Source organism: Populus euphratica, unplaced genomic scaffold (genome assembly GCF_000495115.2).
Source record: "Populus euphratica unplaced genomic scaffold, PopEup_1.0 scaffold1608.1, whole genome shotgun sequence".
NCBI classification, from domain to species: Eukaryota; Viridiplantae; Streptophyta; class Magnoliopsida; order Malpighiales; family Salicaceae; genus Populus; species Populus euphratica.
In genome coordinates this window covers 1-27,856 of record NW_011501457.1, presented here as the reverse complement: position 1 = coordinate 27,856, position 27,856 = coordinate 1, and the positions used below count along the sequence as shown (strand labels likewise).

The 27,856-nt window shown below is 32.1% G+C and overlaps 2 protein-coding genes and 1 long non-coding RNA gene across 10 annotated transcripts; 2 read left to right on the top strand and 1 right to left on the bottom strand.

Annotated features, from left to right (window-relative positions):
* Nucleotides 1-1,386: 1,386 nt before the first annotated feature.
* On the top strand, nt 1,387-10,881 carry LOC105117919 (serine/threonine-protein kinase HT1-like). Of its 2 annotated transcripts, XM_011015731.1 has the most exons (7): nt 1,387-1,544; nt 2,050-2,195; nt 2,530-2,662; nt 2,799-2,994; nt 5,370-5,494; nt 5,574-5,732; nt 10,281-10,881. In XM_011015731.1, exons 2-7 carry the CDS (start codon nt 2,068-2,070, stop codon nt 10,593-10,595), a joined length of 1,056 nt encoding a protein of 351 aa, XP_011014033.1. In that variant the 5' UTR covers nt 1,387-1,544; nt 2,050-2,067; the 3' UTR covers nt 10,596-10,881. The 2 variants fall into 2 exon arrangements, with proteins under 2 accessions (XP_011014033.1, XP_011014032.1); XM_011015730.1 differs by having other exon boundaries at nt 1,387-2,195.
* On the top strand, nt 5,740-9,104 carry LOC105117918 (uncharacterized). Its single transcript, XR_840833.1, has 2 exons — nt 5,740-7,080; nt 7,149-9,104. It is a non-coding gene; the product is annotated as an uncharacterized LOC105117918 (long non-coding RNA).
* A 6,610-nt stretch (nt 10,882-17,491) lies between the features above and the next one.
* Nucleotides 17,492-22,393, bottom strand: LOC105117916 (uncharacterized). Of its 7 annotated transcripts, none has more exons than XM_011015726.1 (16): nt 22,239-22,393; nt 22,032-22,128; nt 21,240-21,394; nt 21,008-21,119; nt 20,734-20,889; nt 19,792-19,896; nt 19,375-19,458; nt 19,181-19,296; nt 18,987-19,088; nt 18,786-18,899; nt 18,627-18,683; nt 18,422-18,488; nt 18,286-18,339; nt 18,129-18,203; nt 18,007-18,042; nt 17,492-17,819 (listed from the first exon to the last, which is right to left on the bottom strand). In XM_011015726.1, the coding sequence occupies exons 3-16, from the start codon at nt 21,257-21,259 to the stop codon at nt 17,718-17,720; spliced, it is 1,200 nt and encodes a 399-aa protein (XP_011014028.1). In that variant the 5' UTR covers nt 21,260-21,394; nt 22,032-22,128; nt 22,239-22,393; the 3' UTR covers nt 17,492-17,717. The 7 variants fall into 7 exon arrangements, with proteins under 7 accessions (XP_011014028.1, XP_011014029.1, XP_011014030.1 ...); XM_011015727.1 differs by having other exon boundaries at nt 22,032-22,125; XM_011015728.1 differs by having other exon boundaries at nt 22,243-22,393.
* Between the last annotated feature and the right edge of the window lie 5,463 nt (nt 22,394-27,856).

The following is a 27,856-nucleotide window of genomic DNA, read 5'->3' as shown; positions in this document are numbered from 1 at the left end:
TTTTTTTTATTTGTTTATGACAAGACAACATTTTTTTATAGGAAAAAAAAATCATATACTAACTTATCGAATATTAACTGGTTTCATGACATAATTCACATATTTAATATTTTTAGATACAAGGTTATTTTTAGGTTCAAATATTTTTTTTCATATCTTTATTCTTAAATATAAGGTTATTTCTGTGTTAATATTTTATAAAACTTGATTTTTTATTTTTTAAATTTTTATCTACTTCATCGAGAATTTCTTGACCATATAATCAAGAAGTTTATATAAATTAATTTTTATATAATTTTACTATTAAAAAATATGTTAATAATATTTTTTTTATATTAAAAGAATTTTGATTCGTTGTAACGTAGACCCAGAATTCTATGAGGAATATAAAAGACACCTATTCAATAATTAAAGTATTATTATTATTTTTTTAAAGTAAGGGAGTAAACTTAAGCAATTGAAGTTGAAGGATCATCAATCCTAATGCGGTCTTGTGTAAATCTAACAAAGCCCAATGGTGTCAACCATAAAACTAGTCTGATATCAGGCCTGGTCATATCTCCTTAATAACAAAAACATATTATTCTTTGATGGCTTCTTGGTTCGAAGTTTGCATCTAAAGTCATCGTGATCAAGTAATCTGGTCTTTTTTTTTTATCTTTTAAAAAATTTAAATTCTTTTACAATTACTAAACCTAATGGTTACTCATATTCCAATTATAATGGTCAATCAAATCCCATCATCGTTGTTGATTAATTTAAAGATGATTTGAGAATTTTCTATCAATGAGATAATAATAATAATATTATTATTATTATTATTATTTTTAAATCTTAAATAGTAAGGATAAACAATTTCAAATTGATATCAATAAAATTGGTAATAACCTATAAATTATATTTTACTATTTTTGTTGATTGTATTGTTTAATTTATATTTATTTTATTATCATAATTAACAAGTTAAATCAAATTGTGATATTTCAAGATAAAGAAAAGGGAATGGCACAAATACAAAACTTAATGATTTGAGACATAAATAATGCCATTCCTTTTAAAAATTCAAATTTAAAGGATATTCATAGTAATTTTTGTGTTTTAAAAGTATTTTTTAAAAATTTTAAATTTTAAATTAATATTTTTTATATTTTTATATCATTTTGATATGTTAATGTGAAAAGTAGTTTTTTAAATAAAAAAATATTATTTTAAATAAAAATATTTTAAATAATAATCAATATTTATATAATTCCAAGCATCCTGATAAAGAACAAATATCAATGATGGCAAGATGGAGGTTTTACTGCCCAAGCGTTGAAGATACACCGCATCCATGTGAAAATTATGGACATTTTTTTTAGCTCTCAGTCATTTTAGTTCAATTACTACAACAACCATATGACAAAGCCACGGACCATGTCTTTCCTTGCCGACCTTTATTTCCTCGTCCCTTCTCCTTTCTTTTTAATAATGTTTTGTTTATCTTATGTCGAAGCACACACTCAAATCCTGCCGCGGCTTTATCTACTGATCAAAGAAACTAAGGCACTTCCATACGCGTAGATTGCTTTAATAATCTCTTTAACTCTAAATCTCAATCTGTGCCATTTCCTTAGCCTCCTCTACTCTAACCCTCCCTTCATTATTTTTTCTTTTTCTTTTTCTGGTTATACTTTCTCCCACTTCTCCATATAATTTTATCTGCTCCTCACAGAGCTTCTTGGGGATTTTTTTTTAACGAGTACCATTTGATTTTAGATTCTTGTTTTGGTAGTGACATTCTCTGAAACATGTAGGGTTTTATTCTTTGCCTCCCAAACAAAGGCAAATGCTAATCTCTTTGGATCTAAAGTTGTGATTTTTGGGTGCAACATGGAGCATGTTTATTTATAGTTTATCTCTTTCGTATAGAAGCGGTATCTTGCTTTCCATTTCTTTAATTTGACTTGTTTAGCTGTTTAGTCTACTTAAAAAAAATGGAGTGTTATAAAAACATAAATAAATAAAGTTTTGGTCTGTGTGTAGTTAGTTGATGGTGTTTCGTTTGCTGATAGTATAGGTTAAGAAATGGGATCTAGTAATGGGTTTTATTCTGAAGAGTTCGATTTGGATGCTAAGTGGCTTATTGATCCAAAGCTTCTATTCGTTGGGCCAAAGATTGGGGAAGGCGCTCATGCTAAAGTATATGAAGGAAAGTAAGTTAAACTTCTTGATTTTTTTTTTTCTATTTCCAAATTGCAGCTCTTGAGCTCTGATTCATTTTATAACTGGATTTTTCTCTAATTTTCTTGACTAAACCAAGTTTTTTCCATTTCTCAGCGGATCAATTGAGATAAACTATTGTTTATATTTCAATCCCATTTTAATGTCAGCAGAATGTTAAACAGATATCCTCATTGAGAAACTGCAGACTGATTTTTGTGCTGCTGTTTCTAAAATGTTCTTTCTTTTTAGTTTAGAACATCTGATAAATGGTTGATTGCTATGTTCAGTAATGTCATTCTGGAATTTATGAATTTTCTTTGATAGGTACAAAAATCAAATTGTTGCTATTAAAATTGTACATGGAGGAGAAACCCCAGAAGAGATTGCCAAGAGAGAAGCGCGGTTTGCAAGGGAGGTTGCAATGTTATATAGAGTTCAGCACAAAAATCTTGTGAAGGTTGTCTTTATAGCAATACTTTGTCATTGTATTCGATTTCAGCATTTAGGGTTGGTAGTGAATTAGTACTATTTTCTTAGTTAACAGTTGTTGAAGTGACCATATACAAAATAACAGGGTTGTTATGTGTTACCAGTTTATTGGTGCTTGCAAGGAGCCTGTCATGGTGATAGTAACTGAGCTTCTTTTGGGCGGAACATTGCGAAAATACTTGCTGAACATGCGGCCAAGGTGCCTGGACATGCGTCTGGCTGTTGGATTTGCTCTTGATATTGCTCGTGCAATGGAATGCTTGCACTCCCATGGGATAATTCATCGTGACCTAAAACCTGGTATGATAAATTTCTGGCTTATGTTCATGACTTTTGAGCATATGAATATTGAACAAGTAGTATTTTATGACAGGCATGTAAACTTGCTAACCAATTCCACATGGTTCAATGGACATTTTTCAGTCTTTGTGAGCTTCAGGGCTTGTATAGTGCATACATTTAGTGCAAGTTTTCTACTAACTTGCTGCATAAAACAGTTGGAATACTGTCTACTGTAATTCTTGTTCTCTTTTGCCATTCCATTTGAATTGTAAAGAATGCATGTTGGCATGCTTTTATAATACCAGCACACACAAAAAAAAAAAAAATAAAAAATCTTTCATATAATACTCTTCTTTTTTGTTTCAGTTTTTCTAGTGAAACTCATCCCACCTCAATATGACAAAGTTAGTTCCTTTGACTTTATAATTTCATGTATGATTATTTTGTATGAGCATCGGATCCATAATATTGTTGTGGTGATTAAACTAAGTTGGCAACACAATTAAGCTGCAATTGTTTCTTGCAATTATGCATTTTGACATTTTCTAAGCCATTGTTTGTTTGACAACAACCTGCCAAAAGTCCATTCATATACCTTACTTTCACTTGAAAGATCTCAATGAGTTTCTTTCTCAAGATAACAAAATATCTGATGCAAACCTGGAAGGCGAAACCCTAGAACCCACAATCAAGAATTGAAACACTTCTCCTAGAAAGCTAAAATCGGATTATAAAACCTCAACCTGTTGAGTTTTTGAATCAAGAACCAAAGGTATATGGTTAAAATGCCACAAAGATGATCTCTTTAATAAGTTTTGAAAGGTTTAATGAAGAACCAAAAGCAAGAGTGCTCACACAATTTTTATTCAAAAAACCAATTTGTCTATGCATCCCAAAAATAGAAGGTATTTATATGTTTGACTTAAACAAAAAACCACTTTGAACTCAACTTCATGTTTGATGCCAACTTAGAAAGAATTCTTGAAGCTTGCATGGCGCAAATGTCATGAATCAGCCCATTGAATGACTCTTTGATCCTCTTGGCCTCTCGCCCTTGTAACCAATCCAATATCTCATCAATATCTCTTGGTAAACAATCCCTTGAGTCGTATTAAATTAACCCAAGTGTCAGCTCAATTATTTGGCTTGTGCATTTGAAAGTTAATGAATTAGCACAATTTTATATGAGAATAGAAGATTCTATTCTTTTCAGGTCTATATTGATTGTGCTACATCCACTTGTTTATCTTGTGTGATGAACTGAAACTTGATGATTTTATTTTGTGATCATTTTGTTCCTTGATAAGGAATTAATCACCAAATTGCAAGATAGCAATTAGATTTGACTTATGTTGTATGCTTGTACTAAGTTTTACATCTGCTGAACAGAGATGGACATATTTGGGAAACTGGTAAAAACTTCATCTAAGCTTTGCCGATGATATTTTTACAAATATGAATGCTTGATCCACATTAGTATGCAGCCAAGAATTAAACTTCAAGAAAGGTTTACATGATGTTTGATGGAACCAGATTCAAAGCATTGAAATTGTTGTCTTGGATTCTTCTTGTTTCACCTCTTTGTTTCTGGACCTTTTTACTTGATTTCTTGAAAATATACTTCACAAAGATGTCCTTGTGCAGTGCTGAAATGAATTGGTGGCCTTACAACATGTTTATAGCCTCTAGTTTGTGGAATTCAATTCTATTAGGGCCTTTCTCTTGTTTGGAAAGTTTAAATTTGCAGATTTCAATTCTACATGTCAAAATTTAAGATTTTTGCACAAAAGTAATCTGCACTTGTTCATTAGTGGATTCGATTTTGGATAATTTGTCATTAAATTGAGGTGTTTGGAATGTAATTGAATATTCAGGTGTTTGGAATGTAATTGAATTCAAGCCGGCTACCAGCATTCCCATATTGTAAATGTCCAAAGAAGGAAGAAGGAAATGCACCATCGACACTGCATTTAGATAAATGACTAGTAAATGAGCAAAAACATAAATCATCTTCTAGAAAAAAGTTAAGCTTCATCACTGTCTGCCATGAAATTCTAGTGCCACAAACAGTTCCTTTTCTTTTCTCTGCAAAAAATTAGTTATCAAATTGAGAGATATAGGAGATACGAAGACATAAAGATAATTCAGCTAGAGAGGATAGATGTAGCTTACAGCTAGAGAAATGGCTGGGGATGGTTTTCTTGTGTGCCTAGTATTGTATTGAACTCTTAGTTTTATAAATATATATAGTTGAATTATATCTTCAAGACAAGTAGGTTTAGCACTGATACAGTGTGATATGCTAAAGTAAAAAAAAAAATGTTTGATCACTTGCTTTTGGAATCAAGCATCAAGGATTCTTCTGACCCCATCATTTCCTTTCCTATTTACAGAGAACTTGATCTTGACTGCAGACCATAAAACAGTTAAACTTGCTGATTTTGGTTTAGCTAGAGAAGAGTCATTAACAGAGATGATGACTGCTGAAACGGGGACATACCGGTGGATGGCTCCAGAGGTACTATATTGGATGATTGAGTATCTCTAGAATTTTTTTTTATATGATGCAGATCATTCACCTTTCTATTTGGTGTCAGCTTTACAGCACAGTCACATTAAGGCACGGTGAGAAGAAACACTATAATCACAAGGTGGATGCTTATAGCTTTGCAATTGTGTTGTGGGAGCTCATTCATAATAAATTGCCATTTGAAGGCATGTCAAATCTACAGGCAGCATATGCAGCTGCTTTTAAGGTGAGCAGTGCTGTTTCCATTCTATCTTGAATTACTTGGATGGTGACAATGTTGATGTCTGGCTGATGGCAGTGCCTCTATTAAAGTGCTGTTGATCTAGATTTTATAATTAGTGCGAACCTGTAAGGCAAAATTTTAGATTTCACAATCAAGAATTGAAAAATTTACCCAAAAAAACTAAAATCAAAATTTAAAACCTCAACCTGATGATTTTTAAAATTTTAATCTTATAAAATTTCAGCCCAATCCAGCTGTTGGATTTAAAGCTATGACCTTTAACATATAGTTGTTTAGCTAAGCTTTAGTACATGTTAAGTAGCTTGATCCCTTGGATCACATTGATTAAGGCATTTTTTTGAACTCAATTTCATGATTGACTTGACCTTAGAAGAAATTCCCAAGCTTTCTCAACCCAAGTGCCTGAATTAGTCCATTGAATGTCCCTTTGATTTTTTTGGCTCATGCCCTAAATGTCCAATTAGCATATGCAATGGATCCTATGGTATTTCTTGTTGATTCTCATTATTTCTCTTTTCTCAAAAGCATTTGACCTTGAATTATCACCCACATCAAAAGAAGAAAGATTATAAATATTAAATGTATCACTAATATAACACTCATATGGAAGTTCCAATTTATATGCTTTGTTTGTAATTCGTTCAAGGACTTTGAATGAATCATTCCCTCTGGATTGCAACTTAAATCGTTTATGGGCTAGAAATCTTTCCTTCCTCATAATCACCTAAACCCAGTCTCTAGGTGAAAAGATAACATGTCTATGATCTTTGTTAGTTTAAGAGTTACTGTTCATTCTTCTTTTCTACGTGCTGCCAAACACTCATGAAGTTTCCTCACCGTATCAGCCTCCTTCTTTCTATCAATATCAATTCTTTCATCAATAGGTAAAGGCAACAAATCCAAGGAGTTAGCGGATTAAAACCATGAACAATTTTAAATGGAGAATAATTTAGTAGAATGCACTTTTATTACATGCAAACTCAATAAATGACACACTCCCAACTTTTCAAATTTTTTTGAATGATGGTACATAATAAAGTAGTTAAAGTCATATCGACCACTTTCATTTGGCTATCTTTTTGTGGATAACAGTTAGTTGAAAATAATAGTTTAGTTTCCAGCTTTACCTACAAAACCTTTTAAAAATATCAAAGGAGCTTAATACCCTGATCTGAAACAGTACTGAAAGGAACACCTTAAAGTCGTATTATCTTCCTAAAGAACAAATAAAAATATTGGTTGCATCATTGGTTTTATGACATTTTATGAAATGTGTCATTTAGAAAACTCATCTACAACTATAAAAATTGAATTTATACCTCTTTTTAAAGTTCATGGAAATATTTACTCAATGTTCCTTTGGTATAGGCAAAGGAGTATATAACCCCATGATACAAGACCTTAGATTTGGCTTGTCTACACGGGATATGTTTTTCACATATTTTTTGTACATCATGTTTCATCTCAAGTTAAACAAATGTTCAGGCAACACATCTAAAGTCGTTTTCACACCAAAATGACCCATCAAATTAACCGCATGATCTTCATGCGCAAGCAGGTGCAAATCATTATCATTGGCATATAAGGCTTTAATATACTTAAATCTCAATAATCTTGCATTTAAAGTAGCGATAAGAATGTACCTTCTAGATAGTGCATCAATCACTATATTTTCTTTACCTTGCATGCATTTAGTGACATAAAAAGGTCTCAATGAACTCTATCCATTTGGCATATCTCACATGCAGTTTACCTTGTCATTAGAAGTGCTTCAATGATTTGTGATGTGTATGGATAATGAACTATTTTGGCTACAAGTAATGGTGCTAAGTCTCTAAAGTCGTAACCAATGTATAAAGCCCATAGTCATAAGCTAGGCAGTTCAACGCTGCTCTGTTTAGCTTTTCACTAAAATAGTAATGATTAGAGATAAATCTTCTTTTCATAACAACTTTTATCTCATCCCAACTCTCAATAGACCTCTCATGATTTCTCCAATTTAACCATATAATTGCATAATCAATAAATTTTATCACAACTAACTTAACCTTTTTCTTCTTAGAATAGTTACAACAATAAAAAATCAACTTTACTTCTCCACTCTAGGTAAGTTTTCGGAAACATTCCTCCTTTGAAAATAGAGAATCTTCATTTTAATACTCTCAAGGTTTCTATCCATACCTTCACAACTTCTAGTATCTCTTCTGAACTTTTTATCACACAAATCATAGTTTGCCAAAACCTCTCCCTATTGTTGAATGATGCTTGATGAGATTTATCTGCATTTTCATCTTCATTCTCAACACCAATCTTATCTATGGGTATGAGAGCACGTCTCTCTTGCTTTCTAGCATCAGAGACCTTTTAGGATTGTCATTCATGCAAATTAGCAATCATAGCATCTTGTTTATCCATTTGATCCCTTGTATCACCAAATACAACATTCACACGCTTAAACTGTTGTTGCAATGCCTATAACACAAAGAACGTGTTTTTCTTCTCATTCTTGGGTGATGATATTGGAAGACATTCAAATCTAAAAAAAAAAAATCAGTTAGTAATAAATCTCACATAGTCCCTTACATGTTTTCACTCAAAGATTTGTCATTACACTCGTGTTTCACTCTTGACTTGTTCTTTTTGGACTTGTCTTTTACCTCTCTTAACTCCCCTTTTCAGATCTTTATTGAACCAAACAAAATCAATCAAAAGAAATATGATCTATAGTTCAAACTACCAAATTCAAAATGATAAAGACAAACACAATATGAAAAGAAATTTAGGAATAACTCAACAAACCTGAATTCAATATGGAATACCCCAACAAACCAATTTCAATATGAACTATCCCAACAAACTGATTTCAGTATGTACTTTTGATTTGTGATTTTACTTTTTCTAAAATTTTTTTTTAATGAGATTGCAAATCAAAAAACAAGAAAATCAAATTCATTAACAAGATGAATATATTATCCTAAATATGCACACAAGATTAATTAAACCCTATATGGTGCGATTTCGATGCAAGGAATAAGCAATAACAAAAACAAGAGCAAAACATAATTTTAAAATAGTGAACTTAATTTTATATTCAAGCTCTAATACTAAATTGATGCGAATCTGGAGGGTCAAATACTAGAACTTACAATCAATAATTGAAATATTTACCTAAAAAGGCTAAAATCAGATTATAAAACTTTTGACTCGTTGATTACTTGAATCAATAATCAAAGATGTATGGTTAGAATGCCACAAAGATGATCTTTCATATAAGTTCAATAAAAAAACCAAAAGCAAGGGTGCTAATGCCAATTTTATTCACTATTAGAAATTTATTTTTTCACAACCAAAAAATAAAAGGTATTTATATGTTTGACTTAAACAAAGATATAAAATAAACCATAATTAACTTTAGGCTGAAAATTAAACACAACTAACTTTTTTGTATGGATAAAATAAAACACAATGATTAAGTCTTGTACAAATAAAAGCTTGTACAAATAAAAGCCTGTACTATTCTCGAATAGTAATTTTGGGATTTATCATAAAGTTTTTCAAATATCTGATTGTTATAAAATTTTAACTCTTTATAAAATAAGGCTTTTAAAACCTTTTAGTGAACTTTTAGTCTATTGCAATAGTCAGATTAAAAGTTAAGAACATTAACATAAAGCTTTGTAGCCAAGCTCTGACACATGTTAAGTAGCTCAATCTCTTGCTTGAATCAATGATCACATTGATGAAGGCTTAATCCTCCTTTGAGCTTAACTTCATGCTTGATGCTACCTTGGAAGGAATCCTTAGAGCTTGCTTGGCCCAAATGTCATAAATCACCCATTTGAATGTCTCTTTGATCTTGGCTCTTACCCTAATAATTAATCCAATCAGCATATGCAATGAATCCTGTGGTATTGTTTGTTGATTCTCAGTAATAACCTTTTATGACGTATTGGAACTACTATTGAGTCTCTGGCCTCAAGGTTGCTTTCTGCAAGATTGGATACCTATTGACTTTAGAAGTGAAGTCTTCTCATTAAAGTGGCTGAGTTGATAAACCATAAATTCCAAACATAGGATATCTGGCCGTGGGGTGGCTGACGGACTGAATGATACAGGTGGTTCAATTATGCTGCTTTGAATGAATCATTGTGCTAGGGGCAGTCATTAAGTTGAACTTCTAACTAGCAAGATTGATGAACGTGTTGGACATCAGTTAAATCTACCTCAACTGATTGCTATCTTTGTCATTGTCAACAATTACTGAGGATTTGAATATAGCACGCTGTTTTTATATGAAATTGCTTCAGCGCTGCGGCATGTGAGATATGCTTTTCCAGTTTTTAGGCAGGCATTTGGACATCAAAACCTGGACCATCTGACATTATTCTTCTTTTATTGCATGATTATAACAATTTAGTGGTATCCAAACTTTGATATGCCATAACTTGAATGATTATCTCATCTTTTACTTAGAATTATAAAGCTCAGTTGCAATTTCCAGCATCTTGAATTATGGTGTTGCTGTTTCAGAATGTGAGACCTAGTGCTGAGAACCTCCCAGAGGATTTGGCGTTGATTGTGACCTCATGTTGGAAAGAAGATCCAAATGCTAGGCCGAACTTCAGCCAAATAATACAGATGCTCCTGCATTATCTTTCTACCATTTCAGCACCGAAACCCGTCATCCCCGATAGGATTTTCACATCTGAGAATGCCGTTTTGCCACCAGAGTCTCCTGGTACAAGTTCCTTAATGGCTGTAAGAGATGTCTTGGGGGAAACCCCAAGAACCCAGATAGAAGACAAGCCGAGAAGTTTCTTTTTCTGCTTTAACCAATGTTACTGATCCCTCCTGATACACAAAAGTCGTCTCTGGAGGTGTTTAGGCACATTACAATAAGCAAGTCTTAAATATTAGAATACGCTTAAATCATTATGAAAATGGTCGATCTACTTAGTTCAGTTGCCATATGAAGTTACTCATCATCTGATTGATGTCTTCATTAACCTTTGCACGCTTCTCCCCATGAATACTAGTTTGTTCTGACAATGTATTTAGGGTTTGGGAGTTGGGGTTGCTGTGATGATTTATCATTTCCGAAATATAAGGTCCGTCCAAAGGCCTTCACTCCTGCTGCATACACCATACATCAAAAGACTAGAGATCTTGACCAAGGGAAACATTATACAAATCCTGAAGCACTCAAAGGGCTACAGGATTAATGTTGGCATCTGCATTACCTGGATAATATAGGACATATCTAACTAAAACACAAAAGCTGACAGATTGTATATCCTATACATGACAAGAAAATGGTACTATTTTTATTTTCAATCAACATAGGGGCGCTTTAACAAGTGAACATAAACTCACACATTAAATTCATTATATTTATAGAACATAACCAACCTTTGAGTTAGAGATACAATAAAAAAAAATTAATGTTTTTTTTTTCTAATGTAGGAGTGTCGAAATAATAAATAATCCGATAAGATTGAGATCAAACCATAAGGAGGTTAATTATATAAATTATAAATAATAATAATAATAATAGAATAAAAGAAGAAGAAGATGATGAAAACTTTGAGATAAAAGATCAATGTGAAAATTAAACAATGATAACAACAAATGTTAAGGTTAGAGGAACCACTAATGATATTTCAAACAAGTATAGTATAAATTTCTTTTATTACTCAATTGAAAACCACACATAAAGGAGGTCACAATCAGATTATAAATTGTTAATATGATTAAATTAGTTATCTTATTAGAATAATGTTAATACTTATAAATGTTGTCAGATACTCATGATTATAACTTATGTTAACAACAAATCAAGTTCGTTTCATATTACAGGTGTAGATTATACCATATGATTAGTTATAAAAGTACCAAGCATTTATTGTACAAAGCATTTGTTGTACCAAGCGTTATACAACACAAATCTTGCCTTAACATGTAAGTTTTAGGCCTATATCTTGGCTTTCTATCCATATAAAGCAGACCTAAATCCAAGTTTTACAGCTCTAGTTATGATCCAATTACTGAACAGTGTTCTAGTTTGGACTAAACCAACATTTTTTTTTCTAAGCTTTACCCTATCTTTATCTTTTCAATTTCAGTACTTCAACTTATCAATCAATTTTTTCATTTATATAATAGGCCTGCATTTAGGATGAATATTTACCATAAATTAAAGTTATCTTATGGTATCAGACTTGTTATTATAAAACATGCTTTAGTTAAGAAGTTATTAATATTTTAAGTACAAAATGATGATATAAAACCTTTATAAAAATACACTTTTAAGTATTAATCAGTTAGCAGGACTATCTACCCATATTCCAGTGAAGGTGGGTGACCTAGGACCTAGAGCAATATAAGACCCTTGAGATTTTCATAACTACAACAAAATATAAATATCAGTCAGTACATAAGTAGTAGATGGATGCTATCAAAAAACAAAGTTGGTATAGCATGGAGCAAAAAAGAAGATTGTAGAGGACACCTCTACTACACCACATACCTTGCGAGAAGCTCCAAGTATAACTGATAACATTTCAAAAGCTTTCAACTCCACAACATTGTCACTTGGACTCCTCTCAACACTGTTGGAGTCCATTCTTGAAAACTACAAGCATAAGGGAATCCATAAATTGTCTGCCAATTGTTGTTGTAAGTTTATGTGCTCCATCTTTATGTGAATCCTTTATTGGAATGCATAATAGATGGAATAGTATTAAATTTATGAATTAGAAAAGTCAAAAACTTGACATTACAATAACTTACCCTTAGTAATTGTTGTATCTAAATGTCTTGACTAGAAATGTTAATAGTAATGTTCTCAAAAGAGCCTACAATTTCTTCAATCCTAACAGAGGGATGCTTAATCCCCTCATCTAAAGGTACCTTACCAAAGTCTAATAAACAAAAAGGTGAGTTAAACTTCCAAAACCAAATCGAATATCTAAGTTTCTTTAGTTCATAAAATTCAAATACATCTATCATAAGAGGTCTTCGAAAATCAATCACGTGTGGCATTGTTAAACGGACTTAAAGTTTACAATGGTTGAGAAAAAAATAGAAAAACCATAAAAAAAAAAATGCAACTTAAAACAATGAGAAAAAGAAGAACCAGATGATTGAAACCAAGCACTGAATTGTAATTGAAAACACTAATCGCAACCACTACCAGGTTAAAGAAAAACTCAAAACACCAATGTCAACACATCTCGAGATCCCTTAAGAAACAACGATGAAAATGAACAACCAGAAGCATAGAGATAACTCATTGCTATATTAAGAGTTGGTTTGTTTTTGCATTTTAAGAGTACCTTTGAAAAAATTTTATTTATTTTTTACTTCAAATTTATTTTTTTGATGTTTCATATTATTTTGATGTATAGATATTAAAAGTGATTTTTTAAAAAATAAAAAAAATATTATTTTGATATATTTCTGAGTAAAAAACACTTTGATAAATAATCACTATTACACTTTCAAACACCTCCTAAATATAAAAGGAAGGGAGGCGCAAAAAATGATAGGCAATCTTTCCAACATGGCAAACAAGAGAAGAAACAGAAAATAATCAAATCAATAAAAAATGGCAACAATCATTTCTCTATACACAGGAAGCAAGTAAAGCATGATTAAGAAGAGAACAAAATGACTTCAAAAGATAAAAGAAAATGAAAGAAGCAAAATTGCTCAACAGAAAAGTAGGAAGCACAACTATGCATGTCAATAGTAAGAAGAAGAAAAACTATACATTGACGAAGAAGATCGATCGCTTAAACGAGGCTGGCTTGAATTTGACAGAGAAGATAATCACCCTGATAAAGATTGGCTTGAATTCATAGTGCAGAAGGGAGAGGGTGAACAATGATCATGTTGTTTCTACATGCACCCGAACTTCTCTAAAACTACACCCTGTTTTTTTTATAGTGAAGGACTAAACAATGAAAGACCATTTTGTTTTAGTTGTTTTATTGATACAAATTAAGCTCTAATTTTATATAGTTCAACTAATGGAAGGACAAATACAAGATAAAAGAAGTCCAAATCTATCTTCCAGCCCGAGCATTGTTCAGTTTTTGGCCCATATCTAGAGTTCTAGAAGTCCAAATGATCTGAATTTTTTATACAAGAAATATAAGACAATTTCCTACAACTTTCATGTTTTCAAATGACTCCAATTTTGACATTATCAATGACGTTTTGGGCAGACAAGAGAAGATAAAGATTGTCACCAAGTCAAGAGTTGGTCATCCACTCATCAATTAGTCATCAAATCAATAGTTTCCATTTTTGGCCTATACAAGGAGGCATTTGCCATGCATTTAGGCATCTTGGTTTCTAGATCAAGATCATGCTCTTGCTTTCTCTCTTTGTATTTTTTGTAATGTTTATGCTTTGCTTTCATTAATATCAAGTTTATGCCTTTCATTTCCTTTCATTTACTTAGTTAATTTTTATCTTTTATTTATGTTCTTATTTTGTTGATTTATTTTTCTTTCTTTCATTATATCTAGCTAAGTTTATTAGTCAAGGTGAAAAGGTTACACTAATGGTGTAAGAATAAGTATAGTGTAAACTTAATATGGATTTTAATGTTTGACACTAATATGTTTTGTATTTGTTATCTTGTTCACTGTTTAATACTTTGCTTGTTAAATGACTAATCTTGATTTATGTTGTATAACACTTGGTACAACAAATCCTTGGCACTTTCATAGCCCATAATGTATGGTATAACCGACACCTGAGCTATGAAAAGAACTTGATTTGTTGTTAACATAAGTTATAATCATGAATGCTTGACGAGATTTACAAGTATTAGCATTAATTGAATAAGATGACTAATGTAATCATGTTAACAATATATAATATGATTGGAACCTCCTTTGTGTGTGGTTTCCAATTCAATAATAAGAGTTTCATGTTGACAATCTATAATCTGATTGGAACCTCCTTTGTGTGTGGTTTCCAATTGAATAATAAGAGTTTATACTATACTTGTTTGACATACCATTAGTGGAACCTCTAACCTTGACATTTGTTATTATCATTGTTTAATCGTTACATTAATATTCCATCTTAAAGTTCTCATTTTCTTCTTCTTCTTCTCCTTCTTTTTCTTTATTATTATTATTATCATTGTTATTATTATTGTTATTACTAATATTATTGTTGTTGTTGTTATTATTATTGGTGTCGTATTATTGTTATTTATAATTTGTACAATTAACCTCTCTATGGTTCGACCCCGGTCTTGCCGGGTTATTTAATACTTCGACACTCCTACACTTGGAAGAAAACATCAATCTTTTAGTCGTGTCAATAACAACGAGTAAACATAAGATTAATACATGTGGTTACTTCAAGGATTGTACCTAAGAAAATTGATAGCTAAGAAAATGAAATATTAATTATTGATTAGGGAATCAAAAATTCAGAAAATGAGTTGCTACGTGGTGACGTATAGTCAACAATCTTAGATTTGATTATATTATATAATTCATCATAAATGCAATACCAAAAGTGACAAATATGAACTTAGATGTTATAGCAACTAGTGTGTAATTCAATATATAATTGATATAATTGATGCTAAAATTTTTTCTAGATAAACATATTGTTCTCCTTCTTATTAAAAACCATGTATAAGTATTTTATGGCTAGATGTTGAAGTTGTAATACTATTTTAGTTACAATGATGTGCACAAGTATTGTCATATGAGTTAAGATATTATTAAACTTGAGTTGAATGTTTCAAACAAGATTGTTAAAAATGCTAATAGACATAATTATTCATTTTTCTCATAAAAAATAATGAGCATAAGTCTTCTTAATGACTAATCACTCTTACAATACTATACATATTGTAGGTCTATGTCACGAAGTGGGCTAGCACTAATTGCGTTGTTTCACTATTTATAATTTTATTCGGTACTTATTTTTATGTATTATGAATACTTAAAATTGTGTTAATAACTTCACCCTGAAATGTACTAAATGGTATGATTGTATTTATAGTATTTGATTATTGCATCTATTTTCTTATGTGTGTGTATGTGTGTGTGTATCCATCACCCGTGTGTTTTAAGTAAATTAAAATTGAAAAGAATATAAGATGAACTGTAAGAAGAAATGTGAATGAATCAAATAGAAAAAACAACTAAATTAGTGTGTGACCAAAGGTTACTGCGTGTATATAATTGAGTTATTTGATATTATGTTACCCGAGAGGATAAGAAAAGAACTAAGAAAATGTATAAGTTATAGGGAGAATGCTGCTTTAAATTTGATAAACCAAAGAATCAATAATGGTATGTATTGTTAGACATATTGCTAACAAAAAAAACCATTATACTTATACATAATGATTAGAAATATGAAAATTACATGAAAATTTCAGGTTGTTAAATAGAAAGCATGCTAGAAGATTCTAGGACCATTAGAAACAGTGAAGATGCATGGATCTCACACGCCTCCACCACTGGTAGCGCATGCAGGTGATGCTGTGGTGTCTTAGGAGGTGCATGATGGTGTGAAATGGGCAACTCTTCCTTCCCTCTTCACTTCTATGTTGACAGTGTAACAGAGGGAAACTTGTAAAAACAAGAAACAAAAACAATAAAATTCGGTTCTTTTTCTTTCTTTTTTCTTTTTTATATTTGCATATCTCTCACTATTTTTCTTCAAATGGTCATTGTCATTACTACCACAGTTGGGGCATAGTGCATGGGGAGGGCCAGTTCAGCGGTTGTTAATAGGTGATTACTTCACCACTGGAAGCAGAGAAAAAGTCATTGGTGATGATATTCACAGCAACAATGTTATTGGAATTGGTATTGTTGGATATCTTAATGGTGAAGGTTGCTATGATGTTGAGGAGCTCCTGTCTGCTGGTGAAGGAATGTGGTCGATGGTGATGGTGGGTCAATTTGTGGTGGCTTCAAATGGATAGATGAGAGAACATCGTGAGGTAGAGGTTTGCATGGTGGGAGGCTACTCACAATGGTTATAAGTTGAGTTAAGAGGATAAAGCTCGGCACTCTTAAGAAAAGGTGTTAGCTTCTAGGTTTGGTCTCCTCACAATAACAAATGAGGGGCTGTAAAGAGAACAATCTCCAATTATTGAGTTTTAAAACATGTTATGAATCCTTATTGATGTTCATGTGCTGATCCACGTAATTTTGGTTACAGTTTTTTCTCTCTAGAAGGTGAATATTCAGCAGATGATGCTTGTGAATTCAAAGAACTGGAAGAGAGCATAACTAAAAATTATTTCTAATTGCTGATTGCAATCCGTCGCGCCATTCTGGAGCAACAGTGTGATCAGGAGGGGAGACATAATTTTTCAAAAGGTTCCCATTAATGGCAAATGCAATACCAGTCATGGCTGGCTGCTCTGTTTTTAAGGGGTGGAAGATATCATAACTAACTGTGATACCAAAGCTATGGTCAGTTCATCAGCATTTGTAAACGACCTGCAAGAAGCAATGAGTTGTTTTTAACTGCCCATTGCAGTTTATTTCGGCCTCCCAAAAAATTTTGGAGCCGCAATTCAGGGCCTGTTTGAATTCGATGCTGGAACCTGATACAAAGAGCAAATAAACGACATGGAAAATGCTTTAGTTGAAAAACTGGCTTCAAGTGACTTGCGAATTATCGTGGTAATCAAAACTTGATTTAGCGAAAGGTATTTGTGGAGCATTAAATGAAGTCAAATCATGTGATCGCTACAAAAGAATGAATCCCTCTCATCCATCTGCAGAAATAAAACGAGTCACAAGAATATATTTGGAAATTGGCCCATAAAAGTAACAGCAGTCTGTCAGGAAAAAAAATAATATTAACTATCACAGTCAAAATTGAATGAACATGCACCTATATATATTGGACATGGTAATTTATAAAATGTTTCTTGGGCTGTTATTGTCCCCACCCTTAACGAGCTGTTCAATTGGGAGGATCCATTTCCATTGCCTTATAATAGACTTTTTCTGCATTGGTCATTCTATCTTGGAACATTGTCCATTCTTTCCGACACCTCTCTCTCACCTGAAAAGGAAAATCCGAGCTTAATTAATAATGCTCTTCTTGTTTTTAAAGGTGATAATGCAACTTCACAGAAAATTATGCAAGGTCAAGGTTCAGTTCCTTGTAGCTAGTCCAGAAACAAGGAGGGCGATGATGTTCGCAGTTGATTTTGATAATAGAGATTAGAGAGAACAAATTAATAGCATACCCCTTCCCACGGTGCCTTTCCTTTCTGTGCTTGCCCCTGTGAAATTAACCATGAAAAATAAATGGCGAAGAAAATATATTCCACAATCAACTAGTTCATATTGAATATTGACTTGAAGATACCTGGCTCCCGAGTGAAGGAACGCCTTGGTGAATGATCCACTGAGCATCCACAACTCCTATTTTCTCATGAGCAGGCTAATTCCCAGTAAAGTCAAGTAAGTATAACTTGTAGCAGGAAAGTGTTAGTTCAGGCGCAAGTAAGAAAATGGTTACTGACCTCAACACATTTCCTCAGAGCAAAATCTAGACCCCAACCATGAACCAAGTCATTCTACAATAGAACAAATTTCAGATTTCACATATTAAAGTTAAAGGAGTGGCATTGGCAGGAAATTTAAGTTCACTTGTTTTACCTGAATCATGTGCCAAACACAACGCCATGCATCTCGAGAAAATACAGTCGCCATGATCTCAACAAATCTGTTCATAAAGTATTTTAATGTAAGATACACTGAAACCCAATACAAAATGTATCATCTTCAGGGTGATTAGAAAAAGGAAGCCCAATCATTACAGTAACAGAGTAAATTGGAAATGGATTTAATCATGTTTGCATACGCTGCACATGGAGGCAAATGTGGATCTGTACACCACCCAGGCCTCTCTTCAGTGTCCCTGAAGAAAGGGAAAAGGAACTCAATATCATCCAGACACTAGCACTGAGATTCGTTTCATAAGAAAAAGTGAAGGCACATTAGGAAATTCTACTATTCTTACTTGTGCACTTCAATGCCATCTCTTCTCTTTGTCATTGCCCATGTTGTTCCTCTATCTGGATCTAAACCAGGCTGTGAAATCTCCAAACCATGTTTCCTTACCAGTTTAATGTATCTGAAACAGATTGGATTTAAACTTCATATTCCAATTTATGAAAACATGCATCTCTATTCAAATGGAAATTGAACTTCCAGTACATACTTCTCTGCATCAAAATGTTCCACCCCAAGGTCCTCATCCCAGAGAAAAATATAATCATAGGGAGCAACAATGTCAGGATGAAGAAAACGTTTGGCATACCACCTGGACCAAATTTCAAGGAGTATTTTTAGTAAATGCAGCTTAAAGTGTTTAGTAGAATTAACTACAAGTTAAGAAAAGGTAGAATTTCTAACCACTTCGTTTGTTTGCGAGCACTGATGTGAACAGTTCGCTTTGACCACTCAAACTCATCCCATTCAGTTGTCCGTCCATCATAGTGAAACAACACAATAGTGAAGTTCTCGGAGAACTGAGAAAATATATATAAATAAATATATCTTGAGAAAGGGAACACGAGAAAAAGGTGACTGAGAGAGAAAGAGAGAACCTTTTTAACTGCCGCATCAATATTTTTTTTCTGATCATAGCCAACAGTAAAGGTTACAAGATATCTAGGTTCGATGGTAAGGTCCTGCAGACACGATGTCCATAAATCAAAGATATGGATTAGAGAAGAAAATGATGAGTCGACAGTCAAGAAAACTCAAAAGATCCTTAATCATATAAATGGAGCGCAGCACAAAAGAAAAGATTTTAAATCATTTTGAAGAGTCAGTTTGTTATGATGTATTATCCAGTTTTCAATTTTAGATGTAATTGCAACCATTTGATGCAAATCATCTTCAAATGATCTTTTTATCCTACACTGTTCATGTTTTTAGATCAAGCTACTAGTGAATGCAAATGCATGAAAGTAACGACTTGCAAACCATAATAAGATGATTCATATGGGATATTTAAACACCTCACTAGGCAGACCCCAAAGTCGGCGGAGGTAGAAATCTGATTCAGAAGCAACTATACCAGGGGGTAGTCTTTCAGCACCTCGAGGATTTGTTGGAACCCAGATCTGCATCAGAAACACAATGGTAAGAAATTGTGCCCGCAGAGAATCCATGTTGATACATTTTTTTATTGAAAATTCATCATCATTAGTTACAGATAATTGCAAGTCAAAGGTAATTAGTTTCTTGAGGTAAAACATAAGAAATCAAATAACATAAGGTAATTGACCTTGGTCCTTTATCACACTTATCGAAGCAAAAGAAATCATATTCTGAAACAGGCAAAAGGTAACTGCAATAGGTATCAGTATTCCACAATTCTCATGTTGGTGTCACTCTAATTCCAAAAGAGCAAGCTTCCATCTTTCCCTCAAATGTCGTGAACCATAAATCATTTTTAGCACTTCAAACCTAGTCATTTTTTGGTCTATCTACCCTCTGTTCTCTCCAATTGTTTGAATCCAGTCACTATGCCGCATAGCTGCATCCATAAATCTACATTCTATATGCCAGTCTTTTCAGACAATCTTCCTCATACTTATCCTCAAAGGGCACCACCTCAATTTTTACTTAGAATGAACTCATATCTCCTTATTCTTTCATATATTTTCACACAGTTATCCCCACAATCAGATATCATCTACACTCATGACCAAGCTGCATACTAACCTACCAGCATCAGCACAAGTAGGATAATAGCTATACTAAGACAAGGCTATTAGAGTTGAGAATCACAGTTTCATACTAAAGAGGAGCTAATGCCTTCAGGTGTTCAGGTTCACCATTGCAGCACAAACTCTGGGCCCATTCACAAATAGTATCAGGTTTATATTTTGCTTAAATGCACAACCAGCACTTAACCAATTTTTACACATCAGGATTAGCTTAAATAGACTATATACCTCAGTCTTGTTGTATCTGGGAAGTAAAGGAGAGGCCTCTTTGTTACCCTTTAGAGAAGCCCAAGCATTGAACAGTGCTTGCTTTGAAAGACCAGAGTATTTGTCCTCAATATATGTAAGATCAATGGAAGGAAACAAACTGGATGGGAGATTCATCTGCCAATCATTAAACATAGAAACATGAGTTTTCTTCTCGCATTAAACAACAGCAAAACCAAATGAAAAAGAAACATAACTATAAAGTAGAGATTGAAAAGGTTAAAAATATATATACCTTAGATAAGGACAGCGTTGGAAAGGATATTCCTAAAAAGAACCCAAAAATTATTCCAATAAAAGTTGTCATGAAAAGCCTCATCATCTCACTAGGTTTTTTGGGAGTTCCGCTGCAGCTCAATAGAGGTCAAAGTCACAAATATAGGCATTGTTGTTAAAACTAATCCAGTTGTAAGTTAAGGTGGAAAATAGACCTGTGGCTGAAAAGAAATAACACAGTGTTTCTTTACCTCCGAATGGGAACTGGCATTATGGTAGAGATTTTCTAAGTACAGAATCACAAATATACAAGTTGAAATCCAGCAACAAATAGCTTCTTGACACACTCATCAAGTCCGGTTCTCAGTGCTTGAAAAAGAAATGAACTTCCTCGCGGCAAGAAAAGCTGACGAGCATCCTAGTACATCAGTCAAATTTGGAAGACCCACCGAAAAAGAAAAAGCAGTACCAAAACTGGACAATATCATATCTCAGTGACAGTTTAAATAAAGGACATAAGATAACAGCCTCATCAAGCCAATGCATTCCCAGGATGTACTAAATCAGTAGTATTGCAGTACCATAATGTGCCATAGATTCATCATTGATATGTAATAATACCAAACAAAATACTCACATAGCGCATAGAAAAACTTTTAAAAATTGCTATATGAGTGTGAATACGCAATGCAATCAACGCAATACAACCTCACGAAGATGGGCCGTTACTTCTCTTCCGAGTGTAAATCACTTCAATATACAATCGAAAACGATGAAATTTGCCAATATTCTTCAAGAACGCATCTATTCATCTACTCCAAACCCAAAAAAATCTCAACCGATCTTAAACCTCAAGCCAAATTGAAAACTCCCCAATTCACCCGAGAGAGAGAGAGAGATAGAGAAAAACTATACTCCTTGCATCTAACAGAACATAACATGATAGACTTGATCAGCTCGAGATTACCTTACAAGCAAAAATGAAATTAACACATGTAGAATAAATTAAAAAAAAAGGGGGTAGTGGTGGTGGAGAAATCTACCTGGGTATTCCTTGATTTGGAGGGAAAGATCGGATTATAAATCTAGAGAATTTATTTTATTTTTATCCTTTTCAGAAACCAAACACGATCAGGTCTGCTTTTGCAGACAAGTAGGAAGTTAGTTTTCTTCGAGAGAGATATTTTAATTTAATCATCATAACGGAAACAAAACGCAGAGAATTGAGAATTTATAGTATGCTGGGTTACCTACTAAATTCCCCTCCTTCGTCAACTTATATATTGCTAATGAGTCAACGCGGTGGGTACCTATTATTTATGGTATCTAAAGCTCCTCCTTCACGATCTAGCATTCGGTCTTTCTTCCTTGCCCACAACTTTTTTGCCTTGCAGATTTATCAATGCCTATAGTTTCGATTTCTTTTCATTTTTACCCTCGAGATTTTCAATTTTTCCATTTTATACTAAATAACGAAAATTTCCAGAATAAGAAAACTAAATAAGTGAAAAACAATTTCTTTCCATTCAAAACAAAATCATAGAAAACTGATTTTTCATTCTTTCTCCTATTTTTTCATCTCATACAAGAGATTTTTTATATATATAAAATTCAGAGAATAATAAGTTGTTAGGAGCATTGAAACTTAATAAAAAATATAAGGATAATGGTCGAAACTCCTAAAATATAATGATGGAGGTTGAACATGAAAGAATTTATAGTGGTAAAAATATAGTTTACCCTTTTCTTTATAATATTTTTTCATAGTACGTAGGTGAGAAATCTTATCTTATTGATATTACTTGGTTGTTATAATTTGGGAAAATTATTTTCGATTTAATTTGATTTTTACTTATAAAATTAATCAAATTAAAATTTTATAAAATATAAAAAATGAAACCAAAACTAGTTCAAATTGACCGATTTCTCTTCAGTTTGGTTCAATTATTTTATATTAACCAATTTCCTCCAAATTCTAGTATACATGCCCATAGCAGATCTTTCAAGACTTGGATGACTCTTTCCAATTGGCTATCGGTTTGGGGGTGAAATGTAGTGTTCATATTCATTCCTATCCCCTGGATGTGTTGTATGCTAGGCCAAAGTTAAGAGGTAAACCTGGGATCCTGACACGACCAAATGATTGATATCTTCTTCCAAGTGTAGGAGTGTTGAAGTAATAAATAATTTGGTAACACCGGGGTCGAATCATAGGGAGGTTAACTATATAAATTATAAACAACAACTATTATAATGATAATAATAATAATAATAAGTTAAAGAGGACTTAGAGATTGTAAGATTAATTTGATGATTAAACAATAATAAAAACAAATGTCAAAGTTAAAGGATTCACTAATAGTATTTCAAACAATTATAGTATAAACTCTTTTTATTACTCAATTAAAAATCATACATAAAGGAGGTTCCAATCGGATGATTTGTCATTAATAGCTCATTATAAATTGTTAACATGATCATATTAATTATCTTATTTAAGTAATACCAAACTTTAAATATGGTTAGGAATTCATGATACTAACTTATGTTAACAACAAATCAAGTTCCTTTCATAGCACAAGTGTAAGTTATACTATACAGTTGGACTATGAAAGTGTCAAGTATTTGTTGTACCAAGTGTTATACAATATAAATCTAGGTTAGCCATTTAACAAGCAAGGTATTAAGAATTAATAAGATAAAAATGATAAAATATGTTAATAGCAAGTTGTTTAGGATATATGCATTGAAGTCCATATTGAGTTTATATTATACGTATTCTTATATTATTAGTGTAACCTTTTCATCTTGATATAATAAACTTAACTAAATATAATAAAAAAGAGAAACATAAATCAACAAGATAAGAATATAAATAATATATAAGTTAATTAAGTAAAGGAAAGGAAATGAAAGGCAAAAGCAAGAAATTAATGAAAGCAAAACTTAAGTATTACAAAAGTATAAGGAAAAAAAAGCAAGAACATGATCTTGATCTGAAAACCAAGATGCCTAAATTCATGGCAAATGCCTCATTTTATAGACCAAAATTAAAAACTATTGATTTGTAAGTTAATTGTTGAGCGGATGACCACATCTTGACTTGATAACAATCCTTATCTTCTTGTCTAAATAAAATGTCATTGCTAACATCACAATTTGATATACTTGATCATGAAAGTTCTAGGAAATTACCTCAGCTTTCTAACAATAAAAAATTAAGATCATTTGGACTTCTAAAACTCAAAATATGCGCTAAATACTGAACAGTGTTGGGGCTGCAAAACAGATTCTAACTTTTCCATTGTTGTTAAGATTTAGACTTACAAATAGCATAATTGAGTCTTGTATTCTCATGAATATTTTAGGCCTATATATTAACTTTCTAGCCATATAAACCAAATTAAAATCCAAGATCTACAACTCTAGATATGATCCAAAGACTGAACAGTGTTCCAATTTGTATTGAACCCGTATCTCTTTTTTAAGCTTAACCCTCTCTTTGTCTTCTTAATTTTAGTATTTAAACTCATCAATTAATTCTTTTATTTATGTGAGAGGTCTGTATTTAAGATGAATGCTTGACCACTTTTTATGATCGGCTTGTTTTAACTCGCAAGTGCACGAGTGTGCGATGTAGCAATTAACTCGGTAAGATCGAGGTCATATCCACAGAGAGCTAGATCTGGAAATTAAGCTAGGTAACAAGAAAAAACTCAAGAGAAATTAAATTAACAATAACTTGGTTGAAAATAATTGATGGATTTGTTTTCAAAGATGAAAAAGTGTAAATAGATTTTAAATGACAAGAAAAAGTAAGTCTTGGTCCAAATCAATTTTAATGGTGATGTATTGGTGATTTCTTCAACATATATAATATAACTCAACCTAATATCAACGATAGTGATATTAGATCGAAAGATATTACAATGAAGTTTAGAAAGATGAAGATTGATTATTGCTTAAAAATGAACAAGTACTTTCATATTAAGTAAGACATTGAATCAAGCAATCTCTATACCAAAACTAAAATTTATGCATAAAAATTCAAGATTATAACATTACCTAAATGATTTCTAAAATTTCTTTACAATAATAAATCATTCATGAAGAAAATAAGAAGATAAACATTAAGATTCATTCATATCCTAAAGAACTCACCTCAATCACCATTATCCTTGATTTGGATCCAAGAAAGAGTTTAGCCAACCATGATTATATATAAGAACACTTCAATAAACATGAAAGAACTTGAATCCAACTGAAATAATAAGTTTTACAAACTAAAGAACCGAAATCTATAAAGAAGAACACAACACAATTTCAGAAAAAATTCGGATACAAATCTGACTCTAACTTTGGACAACAATTTGACCCTCTTAGAAGCCTCCTCTCTAGATGTCTATTAGAGACATATTTATAGGAAATTCTGTCACCTTTCCAGATCATTAAAGAACAGCTCATTTGGACACTTGAATCAAAAGTTATGGGCAAAACACCGAAAGGTATTCTGAAAAATCAAATCAGGACAGCTTTGCAACCACTTTGGTGCACGTTTTTCTTCCTCATTTATGAGCTATCTCTTTCTTCTTTTTGACCCAAAATAATGTAAAAATGTCCCCTCCAGCTTTCCATCCATGTGCTTGCCTTCTTGGATCAATGGATTACCCAAAATAAATCAATTGTTGTTGTGTGGACATGTAAGATCATGAATTGTGTTTGGGCTGATTTGAAGGTTGATTTGGGGCTGATTTGGGGCTGAATTTAAGCATCAAATAAGTATACAAATATACCTATTATTTGGTCTAAGATTGACATTGAAACCTTGAGTGTTTAATGGTTGAAGTTTGCACACAACATAAGGCAAGTTTGGGCTTGAAATAAATCATATGGTATTCTTTTCTAGAATTGGAATAGAATTGATTTTTGGGACAATTTGGAGCACTTATTTGAACCAAGATTTGCTTCAATCTTCAACTAAATGTCTCTTCAATTCTTTGTTCTGAATTTCGACGTTGAATTTCCTAAATTAATTCATTTAAGCTCCAAAAACCTATCGAAACATTAAAACAAATTTCATTACTAAAAAACACATCAATTATTATAAAAAAACCAAATAAAAACAATAAATACATATGTAAAATAAGAGACTTAAAGACACTTTTGATGCACAATCACACCCCCCAACTTAGATTTTGCTAGTTCTCAAGCAAAACAAAACATAAAACCTTTGAAATAAAAAGAATAATAACAATCATAATTAGGTTCGATTCATCACACTTGAAGGACCTATCATGCAAACATTGGTATCTTTAACTTAGTGTACACAATAGCAAATAAAGAAAAATAAGCATACTCACATTCTCTAAATCAAACTTCCATACAAAATTTCCAAATTCAGTCATATTTATCATGCAACCAACATAATTGATTCATATGAAAACTTAACTTGTAATCTTCCCTTCTCACCAACACAAACAAGGTAGCAAACTAGAGAAATATCTTTTTTTTTTCTTTCTTTGTTTTTTTTTTGAAGATATGATTTATTATTTGTCTTTAAGTAGTAGTCACTTCCCTTTTGACGCGAATACAAACATTTGTGATGAATGCACCCAATTACTCACAAAGTCACAAACTTAAAGTGCTTTGCATACTCATATTTTAAGCTGCCGTTTGACGTAAAGATAAACATTTGTGATGAATACCCCTAGTTACTGAGCAACTCAAAACATTGGAGTAGATAGAACTTTGTACACATTTATTTATTTATTTGTTTAGTAATTATTACTCTATTTACTTAAACCTTGTTTAGGACTGGATCAAAAAGGATAATCACAAGTAAAGCATCATACTCATCTTTCATGCATAATCACACAACTCACACAACTTTTACAAGGAAAGATGCACTTCAGTAATCTTAAAAAAAAGTATGCTATATCTTACTTTATAAGATATTATCTATCCCAAATTAAAGCATGCAATGTTCAACATAATAATGAATCCAAAAATGTAATGATGATCCTAAACAAGTCTCATTCACATACGAATGCAATTTTTTTTTTTTTTTAACAAGCATGGTTATCTCAAGCATTCAACATAATGAAATATCTAAAATTAAGTTTTACATTATCCTCAATGTAAAAGAGAAAGAGAAGAAAAGTATAAAGATTAGAAAATTGTTACTCCCCTTCTGTTTTCAAGGATGAATGTCTGATTGAATTGGGCATGAGCTGACTTCTTGCTTGATTTTTTTTTAATCTGCATATCACAACTAAAAGAAAACATTGATGTTTTTTTTTTTTGAAAATAAAGAACCTCACACCCCCCAACTTAAAATAATGCATTGTCCCGAATGCATGAACAAGAAAATATAAGAGATGGAAGAAAGAAGAAAAAAATAAAAATGAAAAATAAACAATAAAAATGAAAAATAAAAATAAAAATAAAAACTCATTACTTCTGATACTACAATGGTATTGGATCTTCAAGATCCAATGTCTCAACTTCAGCCACAACGTTTTCAAGATAAGGTTTCAATCGATGACCATTTACTTTGAAAATATTTTCATTCTTGGGATTTTCTACCTCAAATGCACCATGCTTAGAGATGGATTTAATCATAAATGGACCAATCCATTTTGTCCTCAACTTCCCAGGAAAGAGATGTAATCGTGAATTATACAAGAGAACCTTTTGACCAACATGAAAGGATTTTCTAAGAATATGTTTATCATGCAAAGTTTTCATCTTATGTTTTGAAATTTTTGCATTTTCAAATGCATCATTTCTCAGCTCCTCTAATTCATCCAATTGAAGCTTTCTATTTTTGCCAACCTCGTTTTCATTGTCATTGAATTGCTGAATGGCC